This window comes from Panthera leo, chromosome B4 (assembly GCF_018350215.1).
Source record: "Panthera leo isolate Ple1 chromosome B4, P.leo_Ple1_pat1.1, whole genome shotgun sequence".
In the NCBI taxonomy this organism is placed as follows: domain Eukaryota; kingdom Metazoa; phylum Chordata; class Mammalia; order Carnivora; family Felidae; genus Panthera; species Panthera leo.
The window spans coordinates 137,976,500-138,000,963 of record NC_056685.1 but is presented as its reverse complement, the minus strand read 5'-3'; the positions used below and the strand labels follow the sequence as shown (position 1 = coordinate 138,000,963).

The 24,464-nt window shown below is 57.3% G+C and overlaps 1 protein-coding gene across 1 annotated transcript in view; it reads left to right on the top strand.

Annotated features, from left to right (window-relative positions):
* Window positions 1-24,464, top strand: part of CELSR1 (cadherin EGF LAG seven-pass G-type receptor 1) — a 138,348-nt gene that overhangs the window by 60,814 nt on the left and 53,070 nt on the right. Inside the window, exons 3-5 of the mRNA XM_042948138.1 lie at window positions 10,887-11,109; window positions 15,824-15,939; window positions 16,332-16,420. Coding sequence (XP_042804072.1) covers window positions 10,887-11,109; window positions 15,824-15,939; window positions 16,332-16,420 — 428 coding nt within the window. The remainder of the gene's footprint in view (window positions 1-10,886; window positions 11,110-15,823; window positions 15,940-16,331; window positions 16,421-24,464) is intronic.

The window sequence follows — 24,464 nt, the reverse complement described above, 5'->3', positions numbered from 1 at the left end:
AATGAGGCTCAGGGAGATGCGGAAAGATTTAAGGGCTGCGGCTTTCTGTGGGCGACTGTTCCCAGGAAGGAGATGGCTCCGGAATCTGGCCGGTCTCCTTTGGCGTGAGGAGGGTTGGGTCAGTGCCCTGGGGCTTACCTGGGGATGTAAAATAACCCTAGCAAGGCCCTTCCGTGTCTCCTGCAGCTCCTGGTGGCCTCAGGTGGCCCTGGGCTTGTGGCCACACCGCTCCCATCTCTGCTTCCGTCCTTGCACAGCCGGCCCCTGTCGCGTGAGGACAGATGTGAGGGCAGGGGGCTCACCCGGGTGATACAGGTCGGGTCTCACATCCCAGGACCCTTCATTCCATGCAATCTTTGCCCTATGAACCGATGCCCACAGCTTCGGGAAGTCGGAACCTGCAGATGTCTTTTCGGGGCCACTGGTTAGCTGACTTGAGGGTTGGTTATTTTCTGTGCCCTTCACCCTCTGATGGGCGTGAGGAGTGGGAAGGTGGGGAGAGCACCCCTTTCCTAAAAGGAGGGGTCCTCGGGTGTGGCTCAGGGCTGGCACTGGCTGGGCCACCTTTCCATCCCCGGGAGTTTAGAATACACACTGATTATTCCGGTTAGCCGGGTTTCAACCCTCAAACATGTCGGTGACTCCGGTAAGAAGAACCAAAGCGGTGGGTAAGCCAGAATCGTTTTCCTTTCCTGCTGGAATGCGTTTTTTATTTATATTCAAAAAAAAAAAGAATGGGTGTGTCTGCAGTTCTGGGAAATTGCTTCAAAGACAATAATGAAGTCATTCGAGAAGGCTCAGAGAAGGCTCAACCTGGACAAGGTCTGGGCTTCCGGCTTCCCCTCCCTCCCCGCAGGGGGGGTCAGAGAGGGTGGGCGGCAGGTGTCTGGGCTCTCAGCAGAGGCCTTTCCTGGCAGCCTTGCCCCATGGAGGGGGAGGCTCCAGGGCAGAGCCAGTCACCGGGAGGTGAGAAAGTCAAACAAGGAGTGTGGGGGAGGGGGGGCTCCTAGTCCCAAGAAGTGAGTTAATAACCAGGAAATCACAGTACCAGCCTGCCAGGTGCTCAGCTCAGAGCTTTGCAGAATTAGCGCATTTCACCTTGATGCTGGCCTCCTGGGTGCTAGGGGCTGCTCCAGGGCAAGACACAGAAATCCTGCCTTCAGAGAGGGATTTGCAGCAGGGGAAACTGAGGCACCGGCCGGGGGCTTGCTCAGGAAGCCTCTGTCCCGGGGCAGCGGTGTTGCTCCCGAGGGGGGTGTTTGGTAGAAGGGGCCGCCGAGGCCCTGGGTGGGTGGAAGGATGAATGGGCATGTTTTCCCAGTGTTGAACCATTTCTGACGGAGACCCTCAAGTGTCCCCTGTCCCTTGTCTCCCGTCTCTGTGCTTCCCCCGAGGAACCGCGCTGCTGGATCACGTCTTGTTTGTTAAGATTTACCTTTGCAAAGTAACCTGACACCCACGGTGGGGACTGACATTCGGTGTCCTTGTGTCTGAGGACCTGACTCTGAAGCCGTCCCGTGTTGGTGACTGTGGGGCCTGCACTCTCTCCGGACGCTCTGTCCTCCGTGCACCTTATCGATCTTTAATTCTGCCTAAACTTCAAGCTCCAAAGTGTCTTTTGTGCTTCAGACCCGACTTCTTCCCTCGCTGACTTTGAAAATACTGGTTTTTCTAGTTCAAAGCCCTTGGCTGTTTCTGAGGACGAGGAGGGAGCGAACTGTCCCTTTATTTACTGAGCAGCTTAAGTCATCAAATTTGTACGTGCCCTTCCCCTCCTGTCCAGGAGGGTCCGAGGGTCTCTGTCTGGCTGTGCCCCCCTCTCCCGGCTGGCTGGGGCTCTGTCACCTCTCTGGTCTCCGCCCGGAGCAGCCACGGGGCAAGTTCTGAAGCTTGCTCTCGGAGGTGCTGATTTACATCAGCCTCGCCCTGGTTCCAGCCCCGAACCTCCTCGCCCCTCCTGCCACGACCATCACACAGCCTCTACCCCACACACACACCAGACACACATCACACCCCAGAGACATACCTACACACACACATCTCACACATGCGCACACACACCCCACCTCGACGCCACCTGCTTGCCTGCCTGCTCTCTGTGCAGTGACACCGAGGTGCCCGGCTACGCCTTCCTCTTGCACAGACATCCTGCCCGACCGTGACGTCCCGGTGGCCAGGACCAGGGCTCTCCCGTCCCTCTGCTTGGGCCCCTTCTGGAGCCTAGTGGTCGCGCTGCCCCTCTGGCCACGATCCCCAGTCGTTCCGGCAAAGCCCAGTTCACAGGCTCCCGGACCCAGGCGTCCTCTCTTTCCTCCAGTTTCCTTATCTTTAAGGAACTTGCTTGTCACATACAAAAAATGATATGTTTTATACACGGTGCTGGGCCTCCGTTTCTTCATCTGCAAGATGGTGACTAGAACGGTCCCCATGTGGGACGCCTGGGTGGCTCAGTCGGTTGAGAGTCCGACTTTCGGCTCGGGTCATGATCTCGAAGTTCGTGGGTTCGAGCCCCGCGTTGGGCTCTGTGCTGACAGCTCAGCCTGGAGCCTGCTTCCGATTCTGTGTCTCCCTCCCTCTCTGTCTGCCTCTCCCTGCTTGTGCTCTGTCTCTCTCTCTCTTAAAAATAAACCTTAAAAAAACGAAGGAAAAAAAAAGCAGAGTCCCCATGTCTGGAGATTAGAGTAGCAGCGATGGCCGGGCCTCACTGCCCTCCGTAACCCCGTGTTCCCCGCAGTCACCTTGCAGGCGAGCCCTTGGCTCCAGCCCTTGCCCGCTGGGGCCTCTCCTGGGGATTCAGCCACAGACTGAGTGAGGGTCTGTGGCTCAACACTGCAGGCCGGGGGCGGGCAGGCAGTGTCCCCTCGCTCCCAGCCCCAAGGCTGGTGTGGGACAGGCATCCGGTCACGGACATGTGCGTAAGGGGGCTGGAGGGGCCTCGGATCCGGGGAGCTTCTGTTTCGTTGTTAAGGGGGGTCCTTCCCCAAATTTCTGCTTGGGGTTCTGCACCGGGGCCAAGACCAGGAGGCGGAGCCCTGTGTTCCTCACCTGCGGGGGGCTTGTGGTTCACTGTATGCATTATTGAGTGCGGCTATCGGTTTGCCCAGGTGAACCCGATCCTTGGCGTGGGGGTGGGGCTGGCACTCATCACGGTGGCAGGGGGTGGTGGAGGTGCATGGCAGGAGGAGGGGAGATTCTTCTCAGAGTCGGAATGACCCAGAGCGAGCATCTGACTCTGAGCAGGAGGTCAGGATGTGAGAAGCCCAAACTTGACTTGAATGAGGACTCCCAGGAAAGGAACGATAAAGTTAATTCTGGACAGGAAGTGTGTCTGAGAACATGTGGGTTTCATTTTAATAGTGTTTCTTTTTTTTTTTTTTTTTTTTTTTTTTTTCAACGTTTTTTATTTATTTTTGGGACAGAGAGAGACAGAGCATGAACGGGGGAGGGGCAGAGAGAGAGGGAGACACAGAATCGGAAACAGGCTCCAGGCTCCGAGCCATCAGCCCAGAGCCTGACGCGGGGCTCGAACTCACGGACCGTGAGATCGTGACCTGGCTGAAGTCGGACGCTTAACCGACTGCGCCACCCAGGTGCCCCATTTTAATAGTGTTTCTAATGAGAACTGTATCAGACGGTAAAGATATGAGGCTCACTAAGGTTGATCCGAGTTAGTTACCTAAAGTAAGATCATTTTTATCATTTCGTTTCATTTCATTTCATTTCATTTCATTTCATTTCATTTCATTTCATCTTAGAGCATGCAGGTGGAGGAGAGGGGCAGAGGGGGAGAGGGTGAGAGAGAGAGAGAGAGAGAGAGAGAGAGAGAGAGAATCCTAAGCAGGCTCCACCCTCAGTGCAGAGCTCATGACCCTTGAACTTGTGACCCTGCGATCATGACCCCGGCCAAAATTAGGAATCAGAGGCTCAGGCGCCTGGTGGCTCAGTTGGCTGAACGTCCAACTCTTGATTTCAGCTCAGAAAATGATCGCACAGTTCGCGAGCTGGAGCCCCACGTCAGGCTCTCGCTGACAGCACAGAGCCTGCTTGGGATTCTCTCTCCCTCTCTCTCTGCCCCTCCCCTGCTCATGCTCTCTCTCTCTCTCTCTCTCTCAAAATAAGTAAATAAAACTCAAAAAATAGATTAAAACAAACAAAACTTATCACGTCTCTTCCAAGTTCGTGCTCAGTGATGTCAAGGTGTTAGCTTGAAATTGACTGAGGGGGTGTGCCCACCGTGGAAATGGGAAATGGGCAGGTCGGGGCTCCCCTCACCCGGGCCGGCTCTCAGGATTCGCCAGCACCCCACTGCATAGGACCTACATTTAAGAGAAAGTGTTGGTAGATTCTTACAGTGTAGACAGATGAGCTGCGGTGGCCGCTGTGGGAAGTGCCCTTAGGAGACCCGGGCTCGGCCTGAATGAAGGTGCTAGAATCCAGACAGAAGGAGCTTCCCGGGCTCACCTCGCCCGTCTGAATACCCAACACTCCCGAGTCCTCACTGGCCTCTTCTCCAAAACGCGTGTTTAACTATAAAAGTAATTCTTCGTTCATTACATCAGCATTTTCCCAACACCGTTTGAATCAAATACACGAATTAGTAGCTTTTATAATTCCGTGCAGGCATTAATCATTGGCTTGGACCCGGGAAATCCTGGCATTTTACGATTTCATTTTCCGAGCATTTGTCTCATCCCTGCCGCGCGCTGGGTGTGCATCGGGCGCCCCCTCTGTGCCTGGCACCCTCTGCGTGCCGGACGTGCTCAGACTTGGCTCCAGAGACCCTGTCCCACCCTGGAGCCTGGGGACACAGATGCTAATGAGCAGCCCCACGGCCGCTGCCAGCCTGGAGCCAGAAGCTTCTGGGCCTTTTAGCGACTGTCATGGGTGCCCTGGACCTGGTCAGGCATATGGGTGCAGCTTGCTAAGGGGAGCGTGCCTGGGACAGGACCGCAACCGGGTGCAGGGAAGCCGCCCCCGGAGGCCAGGCCCACAGGAAGGGGGCCACCGCCGGGTTATCATTGGTGACCACCTGCGTCACCTGTCGTGTCCCCGACAGCCCTGGGAGGAGGGGGGCCACGTGGCCAGAGTGTGGGGCATGCCGCGGGCGAGCGGGGCATTCGTGGGGGCAGAGGTGTGGCTGAGGGCCGGGCCTCGGGGCGGAGTGGCGTCTTTACGGAGCCGTGCGTTGCCGCTAAGCCAGCACCTGGCAAGGGGAGCATTCTGAAAAGCTCTCTCTGGAGTTACGTGGAGCACAGGCGGGTTCGCAAGTCAGTGGGCGGCTGGCCTGGGTTCAGGGCGTCTGCGGCGAGGTGGCTGTGGTTGTGTGGATGGAGGCTGCACTGCTGGGGTGCAGGTGGCAGTGGAGGTGAGGGACGGGACTCCCTGAAGTGACGGGGGTGGGGGAGGGTGGGGGCGGGCACTGATGGAGATGAGGGGGAGGGACACTGATGGAGGTGAGGGAGAGGGGCACTGATGGAGGTGACGGAGGGGGGGGGGCACTGATGGAGGTGAGGGGGAGGGGCACTGATGGAGGTGACAGGGGCAGGCACTGATGGAGATGAGGGGGTGGGCACTGATGGAGATGAGGGGGAGGGGCACTGATGGAGGTGAGGGGGAGGGGCACTGATGGAGGTGAGGGGGAGGGGCAGGGTGTCTCTGGGCCCTGGGCTTGCCTCCCGTTCAGATGGTGAGGGCCCCTCCTCCAGGGAAGAGGAAGACGGGGTTTGAGGTGTGGGCTCTGTGGGGTGGTGGTTGGGTTGGTTGGTGGGGCCCAGAGGAGCGGGCCGAGGCATGGCTGTGGAGGTGGGGAGCCCCCGCCCCTTGCTGGCTTTCAGACGAGGCTGGGGAAGAGCGCCCCTGAGTGCAGAGGAATCAGAGCCGAATGTCACTCAGAAGCCAGCGAGGCGGCCTCATAGGTCAGATGCTGCGTCACCTCTGGGCGCTGGTTGCCGAGGCCAAAATTTACCACGACCCTAATTTTAGGACAAACACAGAAGGCTGCTGTGGTGGGTTAAGTAGTGTCCCCCCAAATTCATGTCCAGAGCCTCAGAAACGCATCCTCATTTCAAAATCGGGTCTTTCTGGATGTATTAGTTAAGGCTCTCAGGATGAAACCATCCCAGATTTGGGGTCCCCCTGACATCCGGTGACTGGTGTCCTTGTAAGAAAAAGGAGGGGATTTGGGACACGGGACACATGTGCATGTGAAGGCAGAGACTGGAGGGGACGTGGCCACAAGCCCGGGAGCGCCGGAGTGGGGAAGGCAGAAGGCCCTGGCAGGATTGGGACCCTCCGAGGAAACCCCTCCTGCCCACACCTCAGTTCTGGCTTCCAGAACCACGAGAGAATAAGTTTCTGTTGTTTTAAGCCACGCAATTTGTTGTCCTTTCTTCCACCAGCCTTAAGAAACCAGTATTTATTGGAAATGAAAAAAAAACTTTACGGTTAAATCAAAACAAACAGCTCCGTGGAAACAGCTTCGTTCGCAACTTATATTAAAAAAAAAAATAGCACGATCTTGAAGAAAAACAGGGATGACCCCCCATGGGACCACCAGGTGGTCTGAGCGCTCAAGTCCCCGCGTGGCCGTGGGTGGGACAGGCCCCCTCACGCCAGCCGTCCTTCTGTTCCTCCTGGGGAAGGAAGTTTCCCTGCAGCCCCGGAAAACTGGTCTGTAAGCAGGAAAACCGGGAGCCAGAGTCAAAGTCACATCTTCGGGGACCGCAGAGCTCTCGGGCCGGGCGCACGGCCTCCTGTCTCTGGGCCGCGGAGGCGGGCCCGGGGAAGACGTCTGCAGGCCGGCGCGCAGGCAAGGGCTGGGCTGGGGGCCTCGGAAGGCTGGCGGGGGTGGGGGGGCGCAGGAACACCTGGACCCGAGCCCGCGACGCTGTTCTGGAACGCCTTGGGGCGGAGCGCTGTGGGAAGGGCCTAGCGGGCCTCCCTTTGTTTGCTGTCACGGTTTGGGGAGCATTCCCCGCCCTGTCCCCTCGCTGCGGCTCCGTTCCAGAATACTCTGTACTTGGCCACCGACATGCCAAGCTGGAACTCAGGGAGCAAACACTCCCACATGTCATACACGTTTTTCAAGCAGAGATTAGAGAGTTTGAAGTGTGCGGAGGACAAACACACGTTAAGCTAAGCATGGAAAAGGAAGGCAGGGAATTTAAGAAGCCCGTGGGCTGTTCACCTGGAGGAGGCCAGGAGCACTGGGTCGCAAGTGTGAGGGTGTGAGTGTGGGTGGGGGAGGGTGTGAGTGCACAGGCGTATGTGTGAGGGCACGTGTGTGCACAGCTGTATGAATCAGCACACCTGTGAGTGTGTGAGTGTGTGTGTGTGTGTGTGTGTGTGTGTGTGTGTGTGTGCTAGCATAAGCCGCACGGTGGCCGAGCCCAGCGCTGTGGCAGGCGGGGCACCCTGGTAGCCCCCTAGCCAGCTGGGGCCAGGAGTTTCCATGGAGGGTGGAGCTCGAGGGGGTCCAGGCGGGTCCGTGGGCTCCTGTCCTTTTCCTCTTACTTCTGAGCGGGTGCGAACCAAGCCTCTCTGCCAACGCGACCCTGGGGTCAGCCCCTGCCCGGGAGAACAGGTGGGTGGGCTGGCCGGGGCTTCTGGCCTGGCCCTGGGGGTCACTGGCCTGCTGGCCCCTTCACGGTCCTGGACTTTAGTTAGGAAGTCTGTGATTTCAAGCCGCCCGCCCCCCGTTTTCGACGGGGCTCAGCCTGGAGCAAATTGTACTTTTTGGGCGTTGCGACTGGGGCTACGTGGGGGAGGGGGAGGGAAAGCCCAGAGTGTTTGGGAGCACCACTGGTTTGCGATGCTGACCGCAGGTCAGTTTGGCCTGTGCCTCAAAAGTGAGCTTCTTGGAAGCACCCCCTCGGGTGGCTGAAAGGGTTTTCTTACGCTGGTCAGCGATCGCGCTCTAGAATCCTCACCGTCAGAGCTCGGCCTCCAGGAATGCTCTGAGTCCCTGCGATCTGTGTTCTCAGGAGGTGCGCCTGGGGGTCGGGGGCTCAGGACGGGCCGGAAGGGAGCGACAGAGTCCTCTGCTGACCGTGTCTCCACCTCCGGAGACGGCCAGCTCTGGGCCGGGGCACCGGACCCTCCAGCTCCTCACTGACCAGCCACGGGGTGTGGGCTGCCCCAGCAAGGGCGGTTTCCTGGCTTTGGGAGGGTTCTGGGTGCAGAGTCTGGTGTGAGCCATCAGCACCCAGCACGCCGGGGCTCGGTCCCAGGGGGCACTCGGGCTCCACCGTAACACCCACTCTCAACAGCACCTCACTTTCCTTGTTCAAGATTGATGAGATCCTAACATCACCCTGCAGTCCGTTCACATTCTCAGCGATCTCGCACGTGCCTGCTGTGGGCTGACTCGTGTCCCCCCCCCCCCCCCCCCGACTCACGGGTGGAAGCCCTGACCCCCAGCCACACAGGATTAGCGTCCTCGCGAGAAGAGACACCAGAGAGCTTGCTCTGCACGCACGTGAGCACAGTGGGCTCCCGGGGACGGGCTCTCACCAGGCGCTGGGGTGGCCGGCACCTTGACCGTGGACTTACAGCCTCTAGAACCCCGAGCAATGAATGTCTGTTGTTTGAAGCCACACGGTCTGCGGGTATTTTGTTAGTCAGCCCGGTTGGCTAAGGCGACGCCTGGGGATCCCAGTGACTCCTGGGCTCCAGGAAGCTGCTGTCGCTTGAAGGCCACTGTCCCCGCACCACGGCCCCTCCTATTAGACGTCTCTGGAGGTGTGTGATTCACATCCCTTCGTACTGGTCTTGTACCAATCTAAGAGCACGGGCATCACTAAGGGAAAATGGATGGATATGACTGTCCGCAAATACGACATCTCTGTGTGGCTGCAAGTATGTAAACCTCAAGCCAGGAGGGAGCAGCCACAGAAACGACAGAGGAGAGTTGATTTCCTTCGTTTATGAGGAGCTGATAGGAAAACATGCAGAGGAATTACCGGGTGGCTCCAGGGGCAGCAAATGCACATTGTCAATAAAATGCAAAGAGATCCTGGGGGCGCCTGGGTGGCTCAGTCGGTTGAGCATCCGACTTCGGCTCAGGTCATGATCTCACGATCCGTGGGTTCGAGTCCCGCGTCGGACTCTGTGCGGACAGCTTGGAGCCTGGAGCCTGCTTCGGATTCTGCGTCTCCCTCTCTCTCTGTCCCTCCCCCACTCTCACTCTGTCTCTCTCTCAAAAATAAATAAACATTACAAAACCCCAGCACAGATGTATATTGAAAGTGATTTGCAATAGAAGAAGCTATAAGCTACATACACGCCATCAATAATAGAGTAAGGAACGTTAGTGACTGAAGCTTTGGTGGGTCCTCTAGTGGAATTCTGTGCAGCCAGTAACGAGGGGCGGAAGCAGGTGCACTGACAGGAAAGGACTCCAAAGAAAGTGATTCGTTCCTGAGGACGTGCAGGAGACCGCTGAGGGCTTTTACTGCCCTGACGTGTTTTTGTACAGTGATTGGGGGGGGGGGGGGGGACAGGGGTGCAGATGTGAATGTCATACGTTCATTTTGAAAGGTGTTCATTTAGCGGCATGCGGGTAACTCAGTCAGTTAAACATCTGACTCTCGATACTGGTCCAGGTCATGAGCCGAGGTCTGTGAGATCAATGCCCGCATCAGGCTCTGCACTCATAGCACAGAGCCTGCTTGAGTTCTCTCTCCCCCTCCCTGTCTCTGCCTCTCCCCTGCTTGCATACACGTACTCTCTTTGAAAGATAAAGAAATAAACATTTCTTTGAAAAGGTGCTCATTTAAAGTCAGTAACTGGTGTGGGCGTCTGGGTGGCTCAGTCGGTTACGCATCCCACTCTTGATCTCAGCTCAGGTCTTGATCTCAGGGTTGTGAGTTCAAGCCCCGTGGTGGGCTCCGTGGTGGGCATGGGGCCTACTTAAAAAATAAATGAAATGAAATGAAAATCAGTAACTTGCAAAGAATGTTGGCGGGAGCTGGGGAGTGAGTGTCTGCTCTTTAGAAGCTCCTGTCCGTCCACAGGTCTTGGCGGGGTGCTGGTGGCTCCCTCTGTGTGGCAGAGGCAGGCTGGGCCGCGGGGTTGGGCCGCCCTCCCCGTCCCTGGAGCGAGCATCAATCGTCCCGGCAGACCGCTGCCGGCTGCCAGCTCGGGATCCACCCCAGCCTCCCAGAGCGTGTCCCCACTGTTGGCGAGCACGGGGACCCTCCCCGCCGGCGGGGTCTGACAGGCCTCTGGAGCAGAGGCAGTCTCTCTGGGGAAGCCTCCGGGACCCTGCTGTCACCACGGCGGGATGTGGGGACACAGTGGCGCCTGCCCTTGGCGAGCTCCAGGCTGGCGAGGGGGCCAGGCGGGATTACAGACACACCGGGGGTCCGGCGTTGGCCACGCTCTCGGGGCAGTGCGAGGGGGCGCGCGTAGGGCGGGAGGCCTCCCGAGGTGGTGGCCCTGGGCCCAGCGTGCTCCCTGCGTGCACCCCGGTCGCCCCCTCTGTTCTGACTGTGCAGCCGTTGCAACAGGCACGGTTGTGGGAGGGGGCCTGGGCCCCGCCCCCTTATTCTCATCATGTCTGGATGATTCTCGCAGAAGAGAAGGCCCTGCTGGGCTAGTGGGGTGTAGCGTTCACCCCTGCACGTTCCTCTGTCCCCCGAGCGCGGGGACCCTGGCAGGGCTGGGGCAGGGATGGGACCTCTGTGGAGGAGCCCCCTGGGGTGTTTCCGGGGAACTGTCCTGGGATCGCCCCCCGGGAGCGGGGTGCCACCACGCGGGACGACTGCGACGCGGTCCTTGGTAGGCCCCAGGCGCTGCGGTGTCTACGCGCTGCACGGAGACGGCCGCCCGCGGGTCGGGTTCCGGGGCCGCAGGGTGACCTCTCCCCCGCCCGTCTCGTCCCGCAGGAGAGCACTGCGAGGTGAACTCGCGCTCCGGCCGCTGCGCCAACGGCGTGTGCAAGAACGGGGGCACGTGCGTGAACCTGCTCATCGGCGGCTTCCACTGCGTGTGCCCCCCCGGCGAGTTCGAGCGGCCCTACTGCGAGGTGACCACCAGGAGCTTCCCGCCCCGGTCCTTCGTCACCTTCCGAGGCCTGAGACAGCGCTTCCACTTCACCGTCTCCCTCGCGTGAGTGCGTCCCGTGCGCCCCGCGGGAGAGCGCCTGGTGCTGCAGCAGCCGTCTCCAGGGGACAGCGGGGCGGCGTCCGGGGGCCCTTTGGTCACAAGGGCAGAACTTCAGGACGCCAGCAGCGGGGGACGGGGGTGGGGGGGTGGAGCCTGGCCGGAAGCCTGCCCTCGCTCTTCTCGTCCCGCTCCCTTGCCGATGACGCTGGGGTGGCCCTGGCGCCCAGAGGTGGGGGGCACGGGGCCCGGCCGGCCGGGCCCCGGGTCGACTCAGCTTGGGTCCGAGAGCTGGGCAGCCGAGGGCAGCCGCCTGTGGCCTCGCCTGTGTCGAGGGTGCAGGTGCTCCTTTATTTCTGCGTACGTTTCTGCAGAAGTGGGGTGTATTTGATGTGTGGTCGTTTGTGTCCCTGTTGGGGGCCCGTAGGGTGGCCTCCTGGTGGGGACGTGGCACCTGTGCCCTTGGAGCAGACATCTGCTCCCTGCCGGCTGCCCTTTGAAGACGGGCTCCTCTCCGGGGGTCCTGCGCCCCCCCCCCCCCCCCACCAGGCGAGGGGTGCAGTGCAGCCGACAGGCCCTGGGGGGCGCTGGTGGGAGCTGCAGCCCGGAAGAGTCGGCTGTGAGGCCTGGTCTTTGCGGTGAGTGGCCAGGCATGTGCCACCGTGGCTCCAGCCCAGTGGAGCCTGGTGCAGCCGGGAGTGTGGGCTGGCTGCTTCGGGGGAAAGACCGTGAGCACAGTGGGCACAGGGCAGGCCAGGCCTGTGGGCAGGAGCTGGGAGCCGGCCTGTGCCGTCTCGAGGGCCGCACGGTGCGTTCCCAGCGCTGAGCGTGGTTGGGGCCGGGGCCCTCAGTTTGCTTCAGCTCATGCTTGTTGAGCACCTGTTATGCCAGAGATGGTCTGGGTAACGGGTGAATCAGAAAGACTTTAGACACATCCTTAGGGATCTTCAAGTCCAGTGGGAGGGACTCCAGAAATGAATGCTGGGAAAGGCTCCCTGATTATGTGGAGATCCCGGGCAAAGCCAGCTCTGGAGGGCTGGGATGCCGGACATGTGGTTCAGGCTCCCCGACCTCTCCCCCGGGAGCCCCTCTCTTCGGAGCTGCCTGAGGCTCAGGGCCCACCTTGGCCTCTGCCCCCGCCTCTCACCCTGTCGCATCCTACGAGCCCCTTGAGCCCTCGTCCTCCTGTCCCCTGTTTGGCCGCTTCGCTTCTCCCTTCCCCGGCCCCAGCACCTTGGCCTCATCCTCTCTCCCTGGTGAGCTGGTGTGACGGCACTGGATTCGTCAGCTTGGCCGGAGTCAGCCTGAGTCCCGTTGGGCCTGCCTCCTGCCACACGGGGCTTGAGTTATCAGTGGGTTTTCTGCACTGTGGCTGGGACCTTCTCCCCCTAAACTGGTTCTCCACGCAAGCTCATTGGTCGGGGGTGGGAACTCAGGCCCGACTTCCTGATCCTGATTTTTGTCCTGATTTCAGCTCGTTTATCATGCTGAAGTCTCCAGGGTGGGTACCCTCCCTCTTTGAAACCTTTAAATCACTGCGCAGGGTCCCTGGCTGCCACTCCCTGCTCTCAAGCTCCCGGAGAGCCACGCCTGTCACCACCGTGCTCTGGGGAGGCAGGACATGGGGCTCCGCTTGGCCCTCCAGGCCTGGATGGCTGTTTTCCTTTGACCGTAAAGGCGGTTTCGAGGCTTGGGTCACTTGGAGTCCCATAGTTCTGAGGCCGTTGCCTGTTTTATTTGGGCCATGGTTCCACCACATTCTGTAGAAAGGCGGATGAGGGTCCCTCCCTGGGGCGTGGCCTGAGGGCTTGGGGGCGCAGAGGAAGTGTCTGGGGCAGCTGGCCCTCAATGCCGACTGCCGAGCTGGGCCCTGGGTGCCGGGCCCTGGATCCTGGCTCTCTGCCCGCTCGGGATGCCGGGTCTCTGTCCTCAGCCCGTAAGACCTGCACCCAGAAGGCCCACCATGCGGGCACAGCCTTCCAAACTGGGGCTCTGCCATGGGGTCCCCAGCCACTCTGTGCCCCGTGTGGCTTGATGTTTAAAACATCACATCCTGTGGGCGTCCGCCCTCCCGGTCAAAGGCGTTTTGGGTCTCCTAGCACGTGTTATCCCTGGCCTGTGACGCGTGGTGGTTGGGGGCTTGTGACTTTGACGTCCGCGCAGCCATGGCCCTCAGTCACGTGCTGTGCCCCGACCACCGGCAGCGAGTGAGCTGCAGGGAGGGGGTCCCTGTCGGAGGCTGAGCTGAAAGGGGACCAGAAATGCCGGTGCCGGAGGCGGGCAGGCCCGGAAACCGACAGAGGAAGTCTGTTGGCTCCAGACTCAGGGAGAATCTGAGAAATGAAGCATTTGATTAACGTCCGGGTAACGTAATGTGATTGATGTCCGCTTGCCTGTCAGATTTGGTGTCTTTAGCTGATTCCATTTGCCAGCAACTTAGGGGCAGTTTGCCGTACGCGTGGCCACGGCCAGGGCGTCAGGGCGCCGCTGAATCAGTGAGGAGTTTTTTAGGGAATGACTTTGGAAGCAAAAATCCCGAGAAGTCCTCCCAGAACTTGAGCAGAAAAGCAGCTACGCTCTGGGGGCTGTGCTTTGGGGGTAGACACCCCGTGGGAAAGGTGGAGCGGGGCGCCTTCCTCCTCGTCCTCCACCCCCTGCCCCCCCATCCTGTGTTCTTGGCCTCTTCCCCGGCCCCTCGCCGCGTCTCCGTCTCTGTTTCTGGTCTTTCCTCCTTGTCTTGCCCTGTCCAGACCTTCCCCTTGGCCCTGGGTCTCTTGTTAGGGCTCTGTGTCCAGCGGGAGACCTCTGGGTGCCAGTTCGGGGCGGCGGGGGGCATACAGGGCCGTTGGACACGAACACCTCGTACCGACCCCCACCTTGGTCCAAGGAGAAACCCACGGCAGAGCCGCCTGCCCGGCAAGGATTAGGCGTGACCCAGGAGTCTCCGTCTTGTCCATAATCCGTGCCCTTCTTCTGCCTGTTTCCCCCCAGACCCAAAGCATCCCCTTCACTGTGCGGGGGGTTTTCTCTACCATGTCACTGGATCTTGCTGATGTTGTAAACGGAGGGGGAGGCCACAGGGCCCCTCACCTGTGGACGAGAACTGTTTGTTTTAAGGAGCTCAAAGGAAAGGCTGAGGTCAGATGCCCGAGGCAGGGTCCGACACTCTTGCTGCTTGAAAACAGATAATCCAACCTTGAATCAAAGGAAATAATTTCCCCCACTTAATCTCCGGTGAGACAGACATCGAGCTCGCCTAGGAAACAGTTCCCAGGTTCCTATAGGAGACGTTCTAGGTTCTCTGTAACCAGGGTGTCGGGAGGCACCCCAGGTCGAGCTGGCCTTCTTGGGACCCCGGGGTTGGCTGAAAGATCTCTGAGAATGTTTACGTCTTGTTGACATACGTGGGTTTTTTTTTTTTTAATGTTTATTGATTTTGAGAGACAGAGACAGTGCAAGTGGGGGAGGGGCAGGGAGAGAGGGAGAGAATCCCAAGCGGGGCTCGAACCCACGAAGCCATGAGATCATGACCTGAGCCGAAACCAACGGCTGGATGCCTAGCTGACTGAGCCACCCAGGCGGCCCCAAATAAGTGGTTTCTAACTCTTCAGAGGCTTGAAGTCGGGCAGGTCTGTTCAGTTTCACCCCTCTGGTTTCCAATCATGCTTTCACCCGTTCATTTGTTTGTTAGCACGTCGTTATTAAGCACGTACATGGACCAGATCCTGTTTGGGGCTCCAGGATGCAGTAGTGAGTGAGAGTCAGTTCCTTCCCTTAAAGATCATAGCTCTTACACACGAATAAGTAAACAGCATAACTTCAGAAATAGACTAAGTGATGTGATAGATTTGAGCGGGTCGGGGCACCATGTAGATGGAGTGAAGTTTACAGAAAGTGCAGTCAGTGTCTCCTGAGAGATCTGCGGAGCCAGGGAGGGTTGTTGGGGGTGGAGGCAGCAAGTGCAAAGGCCCTGGGGCAGGGAGGGGGTAGTGTTTGGGAGCGCAGGGAAATGGAGGTGGAGACCAGGGACAAAGGCCCTGAGGCAGTCATCACCATCAGCCTCCCTGCGTGGGTGGTATTGCCTTGAGGAACGTGCACAGGGACGTTTCCAGTAACAGAACATGCACCGCACGTGTTTCTTTTTTTTTTTTTCTTCTTCTTTTTTTAAAGTTTATTTATTTTTGAGAGAGAGAGAGAATGGAAGCAGGGGAGGCGCAGAGAGAGAGGGAGGCACAGAATCCGAAGCAGGCTCCAGGCTCCGGGCTGTCAGCACAGAGCCCGACACGGGGCTCGAACTCCCCACCCGTGAGATCATGACCCGAGCCAAAGTCGGACGCCCACCCGACTGAGCCCCCCAGGCGCCCCTGCACCACACGTGTTTCTGTTCACACGCCTCTAACTGGTGCAGTGGCGGTGGCGTCCTCCTAGGACACGGTTCAGATGTCCTCTTTTCCTGTCCTCCCGGCCGTGGAAACCAGATTCCTCTGTGGTATCTGCTTTGCTATTCCCAGAAAAGAACATCGCCAAGCAGGTTTTATGGGTCGTCGACTCCTGATGAGAAAAATGAGTTTCCCGGGGACGAGAGTCTTTCCTGAGTTGGTCCCCACGCTCTCGCCCTCTGCCGGCTGGGCGTGCCGCGTCGTTCCCCTACCCCCGGCCGTCTGCGGCCCCTCGGTGCCGGGCCATTCGTCCTGTGACGTGCTTCTGCTTGGCCCCACAGGTTTGCCACCCAAGAGAGGAACGCCCTGCTGCTCTATAATGGCCGCTTCAACGAGAAGCACGACTTCATCGCCCTGGAGATTGTGGGCGAACAGGTGCAGCTCACCTTCTCAGCAGGTGGGGCCTCCTCCCCAGGAAGGAGCCGCTCTCTGAGCCCTTCACGGGCACTCTGTCGCTTGAAACCACCCTCGTCCTTTGCAGCACCTTTAAGTGTGCTCCCTGCCCGTCCCCTGGTCCTGTTGGGGATCTGTCCTGTGGGGGGAAATGCAGAACGCACGAAGGTGTTCATGGCGGTGTTATTTATGATGCTGAAAAGACGGAAGGCCCGGCTCGGGGTTCCAGACATTGGGGAACCATTGGGCATCGTTGGGCATCTGATCTGTACATTGAAACTATTTAAAGAGCCGTGAAGCACGTCGTCACCCACGTTGTTGGAAGAGAACGTCGATCCAGGCTGTGTCGTCTGTGGCCCGCTAACCTGTGCTCTCTCTGGACTCCCCCACCCGCAGGTGAGGCCACCACAACGGTGACCCCGCAGGTCCCGGGGGGCGTGAGTGACGGGCGCTGGCACTCGGTGCAGGTGCAGTATTACAACAAGGTAGGACGGGGTGCCCCCCCTCCCTCCCCCCCCCACCGCTTCCCGCCAGCCTGGGCGACCAGTGGCCGGGCCCCAGCAGCTCTTCTGTCTGAAGTCATTCATTCATTCATTCATTCATTCATTCATTCATTTATTTATTTATTTATTTATTTATTTATTTATTTATTTATTGTTTTAATTTTTTTTTTTAACGTTTATTTATTTTTTTGGGACAGAGAGAAACAGAGCATGAACGGGGGAGGGTCAGAGAGAGGGAGACACAGAATCAGAAGCAGGCTCCAGGCTCTGAGCCGTCAGCACAGAGCCCGACGCGGGGCTCGAACTCACGGACCGCGAGATCGTGACCTGAGCCGAAGTCGGCCGCTTAACCGACTGAGCCACCCAGGTGCCCCTGTCTGAAGTCATTTATACTCCGAAATTATACTGGCTGAAAAAGTTCTTTAGGAAGTGTTTGTTGAGGGTCTGTGTAAGTGTCCCCAAGCCCTGTGCTGGGGTCGGGGAGACTCGGGGGCCCCCAGAGTTCCCCCTGCAGTGGAGGGAGGCGTGGAAAGAGTTTCTTCATTGCGGCTGCTTTGGCTCGGGTCATCGCCGGTGGCTCCGGTGGCTAAAATTGCAGGCCATTCAAACACAGCTCCAAAGCCAAGATTGTCCGTTCGTACCCGGATGTAACCCGAACATCAGGAAGGTGGAGGAGATGCTGTGGAGGTGTGGGCAGTTTTGGTTTTGTTTTATTTTGCCGTTTCCTGGCTTGTAAGGAAAGAGGGTGTTACGTGCTTTCATCAGAACTACCCCACTTTCCATGGCTGTAGCGTTTGGGAGCCGCTTTTCTCTTTCCTGGGAAACTCCAGGGCGCCTCCCACCGAGGGTGGGCGAGAGACAGCAGCCTTCTCTTGGGCACAGATAATGAGACTTGCGCTCCTGTGTCCCAGGGGGTCAGGAGCCCCCGAGGACGGGGCTGTGCCCCGTGGGCCTCTGTGTCCCCGTAGCTCGGGGCACAATCCCTCCGAGCCCAGGGAGCCTTCTGCCTGCTTGAATCTGCTCCAGCCAGCAGGACAGACAGGTGGACAGAGACACGCCCCCTGGTTTCTCCATTCATGTACTCTGGGTAGCTTTCCTGCGTCCAACAGCGATCATGGGGGCTGAGCGCCAGCTAAGGGTGCAAGCCGGTCAGAGTGGGCCGAGGGGACCCCCCCAGAGCCCGTGCACCTGGTGCAAAGACCGCGTACCTGGTGCATTTTCTTTCCTGCCTGTGTGGGAACACACCTCCCCCACCAGACCCGGCTGAAGGCTTTTGGCTGCGGGGCTCTGCCGGCCGTGGCGTCCCCGTCAGAGTGCCTGCACGTAGCGAGTTCTGGAATCTGCCGATGGCCCAAACAACAGTGTGTCACAGTTGGGCGGGGTCGGGACCGCCGACTTGGCTGCCCCTGCCTGTGCCCTACTGCACCATCCCTGGCCACCACCCGCACATAGGGAGCACCCACCAGGGGCCTGCCTGCCGGCAGCCAGCTGGTAAACACCACAGCCAGGCAGCCCCCGGCACGTCCCGGAGGAAGGAGCCTCCCTCCAGGAGGCACGCAGAGGTGGGTCCCCGGCAACCCGCCCCTTCCGTTCCCAAGGCCGGCCTTTCAGCAGCAATGAGCCGCTGAGCCAGACCCTCAGCGCCAGGATTAGGCCTTTCCTTTCCTGGAGCTCAGCTGTTTCCTCTCTTGCCCGAGGTTATTCGATGGAGGGAACCCAGCAGTTTTCACTTCTATCTTAAGGCCTCCTTTGTGGGGTTTGCGGGCCACACAGTCGGGGAAGTGTTCGCAGAGATGATGCACCTCTGTCTAGTGGGGGGGGGGGGCGGGGGGCGGGTATTTTTTGTCTCGCTGCCCGAGGCTCTTCTCCAGATGCAGCGACGATCTGAGTGGCCCACGGCCAGGGGTAGGCACATTTGTTTGCAGGGGTGAGAGGGCTGCCCGTCCCAAGGCAGGACGCCCCGGGATAAGGGGTGAAGGCAACCCAGAAAATGAACCCTAGGGGCTGGTTGTTCTGCCCTCTGGCCTCTTGTTTTGTGGTCCTCGGCGAGGCCTCACCTGCCCCTGCAGAAACTCCTGGAGCCACAGGTCTCCCGAGCGGCTCAGCCACGGGCCCCTCACCTGCGCTCCATTTACAAGACAATGTATCTGAATAATTCAGGGCAGTCAGGGAGGGTGGAATGGTGGAGAGTCCCGCCCCTCGCTCTGGTTCACACGCCCTCCCTCCTGTTTCTCCCAGGCGGGTCTGCTCTGCGTTGCCTGCGTGGGAACCCCCTGGCCCCCACGGACCCTCCCCAAGTCTGCAGGGGGCGTGGGGGCCTGGGAATCCGCCTGGGCCGTTTTATCAGGCAGGAAGCAGGGAACCCTCAAACAGGACGGTCCCAGCAGGGCTTATCCCTAAAATAGGGTGTGGGGCATCCACGAGGGCTAGTGTGGGACCCTGGACTGGTGGCCGCAGCGGGGCTGTGGCCGTGGCTCCCCTCAGGCCTGGAGGAACAAGGGGACGGCAGAGCCCAGAAAGACAGAGTCCTGGAGAGAAGCCACTTACATGGAGCAGTGACCTTCCGCAGAGGCTCTCCTGACAGCTCGCCCTGCCCTCCCCCTGATCTCCTGTTGGGCTCCCATTGGCCAAAGCCAGCCAGAAGCCAGACACAGCAGGCCCTTGATAAGGTCGTAGGGTCGGCCTCCCACGCAGAGAGCAGGCAGTCAGTTTACTTTTTCTCCGCTTGATGACCTTGTAGACGAGAAGGTCTGCAATTCACCTTCCGTGAGAGGAAGGTACACTGGAGTCTTTTCTGGAAAGGTGTTTTCAAAGCAGCCTCTTTGCACAGGCATGTTGAACTTTGTCAAGCTCGGCGGAGCCCTTCCCGCACCCCCCCACCGCGGAGGTTCAGGGCTGGTCTGGACTATTTGTGATCCTGACTCCTGACTCTGTCGCGAACGTGCATTGTTTCCGAGGCCCTCTTGGAGGATAAACGTTTGCACCGCCAACTCGCAGAAGAGCAAACGCACCTGATGGGAGAGGTTTGCAGAGTATTTGGAAATGACGCCTTGTTCCAAACTCGGGTTTGGCCGCAGGGTGGCTGCGGGATGGGGAGACTCAGGCTCCCTGTGGAAACGGCTCTCACGTGGGCATGTCATCTCTTTGCTGTTCCTGCGGAGGATTCTGTGCAAGGGGGCACTGGGTCCCTGAGCACGGGCCTGCTGTCGTGCTGGGTGTCTGCAGGGGTCACATCGAGGCCCCTCGCCGTGCCCCAGGATCCCTCCGCCGGGGCTGCGGGCATAGACCCTTGTTAATGAGAGGTTTAGGATGGTCCTGGGGAAACCAGGACGGCTCATGTCCGCCTTGACCGTGGCATCAGGGGGTGTCCGCCCAAGCCAGCTGTGCGCCCCGGGAGTCGGCATAGACGTGTAGACTGGAAGACACGGACGTGCCAGGGGGGCGCGCTCCTGGGACACATCAGGCAGGGTGGCCTGTTTGGGGCATGGGGCTCGAGGAGAGAGTGGGTGGTGGGAGTGGTGGTCAGACAGGGCCAGATCGGCTGGGGGTTTTGATGTAGGATGAAGAAGGGGTTGAGGAGGACGTGAGGCGTGTTACACAGGCGTCCGCACCTCGGGACTATTGACGCCTGTCATTAGCGGCTCATTCTTTGTTTCCGAAGGGTGTTGAGCAGTGCCCCTGACTTCTATCCATTAGGTGCCAGCAGCACCCCCTCGTTGTGACAACCAGAATTGTTTCTGTCTATTGTCAGGTGTCCCCACAGGTGCCTCAGCAGGGGAACCGATGCGTTGGCCAGCCGTACCCGCCTGGATGGGACGGTGGAGTCCCTTGAGGCTGGGCTGGCCACACGGTCCTGGGTAGGCTTGGCCCGTGCTGGCTCAGGGGCCGTTCTGAGATGATGTGGGCTGCCTTTAGTAAGCGAGGAAAGTATTTTCATCAAGAAAGGAGAGCTCGAGTTAAATGGAAACCCCCTCCAGCATCAGTATTCTCTCCTTCTGATTGGGCAGAGCATCCAGGTGCTTGAGATTTCCATGACCTTGGGGAAAGGGGCTGCTGGGTGTCGTCAGGACCCTGCCCTGTGTTTCTGGAAGTCACTCATAAGCTCTTGGGTCTGAGCCGCACATTAACCTCCAGGAATCTCGAAGGGAGTGGGTGATGTGCGGGGCAGTGCAGAGGAGTGACCCCACATGCTGCCCTCTGGGCTCGGGGTGGGGGTCTCCCTCTGCTTCACTGAGTGCTCCAGAAAACCCAAGGGTTTCTGCCCAGAGTCTTGTGTCAGGCTGGTTTTGATGGGAGCCCTCCTGGGGGTCATTCCTACAGAACCCCTGTGGTTCAACTGTGTGGCCATGGGGTTGTGGCTGCCTGGTCTCCCTGATCACTCCTTGTAGCCCTTTCTTCATGCCGTGTGTTCACTCACCAATATGTGGAGCGTTTATTGAGTGTCTACTGCATACCAGGCACTGTTCTAGATATGGGGACGTACAGAGCACAGAAGGGGTAAAAGCATCACTTGGGAGCTCCTGTTCCAGAGACGGGGGAGGGAGAGGGAAGAGGGAGGAGGAGGGAGGGGAGGAGAGGGAAGAGGAGGAGGGACAGAGAAGGAGCAGTGAGCACCTTCCTTGAGCTGACTCTTCTGGACAAATAGGCCTGCATGACCTCACCCCTCCCCACCCCTCCAGCAAGCACTGGGCCAGGCAGGGGAGGTGTGGGGCTTGTGTTGTTTGGGCTAGAGCCCCGCAAGAGCCTGTCCTTTTGAGATGTCTCCAGAAGGGTGGAAAGCGGCTGTTAATAGAGAGTGATAGGCATGTGCTGCTTTCTGAAACGGTGCAGATGTCAGCAGGTGTTAACTGTTGTTTTTTATGAGAAGGGACACGTAGTTCTCTTGTCGAGTCCGACTTAGGGAAGCGGAGAAGTTATTTGGCAGAATAGAGGGTGGTGTAGCCGTGAGGAGGAACGAAGTCGATTTCTGCGTGCTGACGTGGAAACGATCTCTAAGAATGTTGTTCATGGGTTTAACAAACACACTGAAGGCCGGGTTGTAGACCGCACACTTTTTAATCTCAAATTGGGAACTTTTGGGAGAATCGCAAAGTTAAAGTTAGAACTCATATTCCCTTTGACCAGATTCCCCAGTTGTTGACATTGTTCCACGTTTGCTTTATTATTTTCTACCCCCGCACACATAGCCTCATATTTCACCTGCTGGTCTGAGCACGCTCGATGCTCACACCTGTGTCAGGTGTCGCTGTGCTGAATGTCGGCTGTGTTCTAATTCTGTCAAGCTCTCCAAATGTATACGTTTTCTTTTTGCTAGAACAAGGAATTCTCTCTTCTTTCTATTTATTTATATTTGGTATGGTTTCACAAATTCCTGTCTTACTCAATGGACCATAATCTATCCTTTTCATTAATTCGATGTTCAGATTAGTTCTTGTTTGGCCCGTGTCTCAGATTTGGCAAAAGGGACACAGGTGTAAGGGCCAGCTGTATCTAGCTCCGGCCTTTTGACTCCCCTCGCCATTTGTATTAGTGCGCCTTTGCTGGTTGGCACAGAAGGATGTTCCAGGCTTATCTGGTCCTCAACCCCAGCCCTGGAATCAGCCATTTATCCATAGAACTCTGGATTCTTTTTGCGACAAACGGCATTTAGAAACCAAGATTCGGGTGCCAGGTGTGCTTGGTGCTGCCGGGGTGTCTCACTCTCTATTTCTTTCACAGGCAGAGCTGGGACATGTGTCAGTGTGTAGTTGTGTGTGCACAGACTTGTATGCACACACGGAAGTTCACGTTTGTTTCATCTCTACTTGTTGAAACCCTCGAATTCCATCCAACGTAGGCTCATTCTAGTGTTTTCCTCTTTCATGTTTGTAACCCTTTTCTCTCAGTGAGAAACCTGTTCCCATTAGCCTCAATCTGGCCATTTATTTTCTCACTCTACCATTATTTAAACAATGTGCTGGCCCACTAGGCCACCACCTTGCAAGCCGCTCCCTCCCTGGGCCTGACTGTACCACTGACTCCAACAGGTGCCAGGAACAAGGGGTCTTAATGGAGATTTGGCTAATGTATCAAATTATTCAGAAAGTAGAGGAAGGAAAGAAGGAAGGAAGTTTGTTATAAAACTTGTGAATTTGTAGGCAATGAAAATACAAAATGCCAAAATATGCAGGATGCAGCTAAAGCAGTACCATGAGGAAAATTCATAGCACTGAAAAAAATACTATCAGAAAGAAAGTCTCAAATCAATAATCTAAGCTTCCACCTCAAGAATCTCCAGTAACAAACACACTGAAGACCTGGTTGTAGACCACACACTTTTTAATCTCAAATTGCAAACTTTTGGAAGAATTGCAAAGTTTAAATAAGAACTCATTCCCTTTGACCAGATTCCCCAGTTATTGACATTTTTCCACGTTTGCTTTATTATTTTCCACCCCACCCCCCCTTATGTCCTCATAGTTCACCTGCTGGTCTGAGCACCCTTGATGCTCACACCTGTGTCAGGTGACACTGTGCTGAATGTCAGCTGTGTTCTAATTCCGTCAAGCTCTCCACACGTGTGAGTTGGCAAAAGAAACTCAAAGCAGGCAAGCAGATGGAAGCAAATAATGAAGAGCAGAAATCAGAGGAGTTGAAAATAAAAAAATACAGAAAATCAATGAAACAAAGAGCTTTGGAAACATCAATAACACTGATCACCTTCTAGCCAGATTGACGAGAGAAGGGAGACAACACAGTTCCCAGTGTGAGGAATAAAACAGGATATCAGTACAGACCCTGCAGACACTGGTGGTTAGTGGAAGAATTCCACACGCAATCCTCTGTGTGTGCATTTAGGACCCAGACAAAACAGTCCAATTTCTCAAAAACGCAAGCCACCACAACCCACCCGGTATGAAATAAAGAATTGGACCACCTTGCTGTTCAAGAAATGGAATTTGTCATTTATTAAAGGAAATTTTTTTTAACGTTTTATTCATTTTTGAGAGAGAGAGCGAGAGCAAGAGTGGGGGAAGGGCACAGAAAGAAAGGGAGACACAGGATCCGAAGCAGGTTTCAGGCTCTGAGCTGTCAGCACAGAGCCTGACGCGGGGCTTGAACTCATGAACCACGAGATCATGACCTGAGCCGAAGTCAGATGCCCAACTGACAAAGCCACCCAGGCGCCCTTGGAATTTGTCATTTAAACACTCCCCAAAATGAACCCTCCAGGCCCAGATGGTTTCACTGGTTAGTTCTACCAAATGTTTAAAGAATGACACCAATTCTGTACATCCCTTCCAGAAAAATAGAAGAGGAGGGGACGCTTCCCAGGTCACTGGGACATTAGTAGTAGTACCCTGATACGAAAACCAGATGAAGACAGCACAGGACACCAGAGGCTGGTGTATCTCGTGACCCCGTGCAGCTCATGTCCCCATGGAAGCCTGTACATGGCATGTTCACAGCAGTCCCGGACTGGACTCTGTGGGTGAACAGTTAAACGGACTGTGGTGCGTCCCTTGCGTGGAATGTGGGCTGTGACTCACGGTTCTTGCAGCAAAGACACATGATGAGTGACAAAAGCCAGCCTCACAAGCTTAGGTACTGCATGATCCCATTTACAAAATGTTCTGGAAAGAACGAAAAGGACTGAATTGGAGAAGAGAGTCGTAGTTTTCCGGGGCCGAGGTGGGGGCAGGAGGGACGCAGGTGTGTCTGTGGAAGGACCACAGGCGGGGTCCTAGTGGTGATGGAACATTCTCCATCCTTCTGTGATAGTCTTCTACTGTTTTGCAAGATGTTTACCGTTGGTGGAAACCGGGTAAAGGGCACATCAGATCTCTCTCGTTATTTTTCTCAGTTATGTGCATGCCTATGATTATCTCAAAATAAAACGCTCGACTAAAAGAACCTTGAAAGATATGGGGCACCTGGCTGGCCCAGTTGGTGGAGCCTGCGTCTCTTAATCTTGGGGTTGTGAGTTCAAGTCCCACGTTGGGTGTAGAGATTACTTTAAAAAACCTTTAGGGGCACCTGAGTGGCT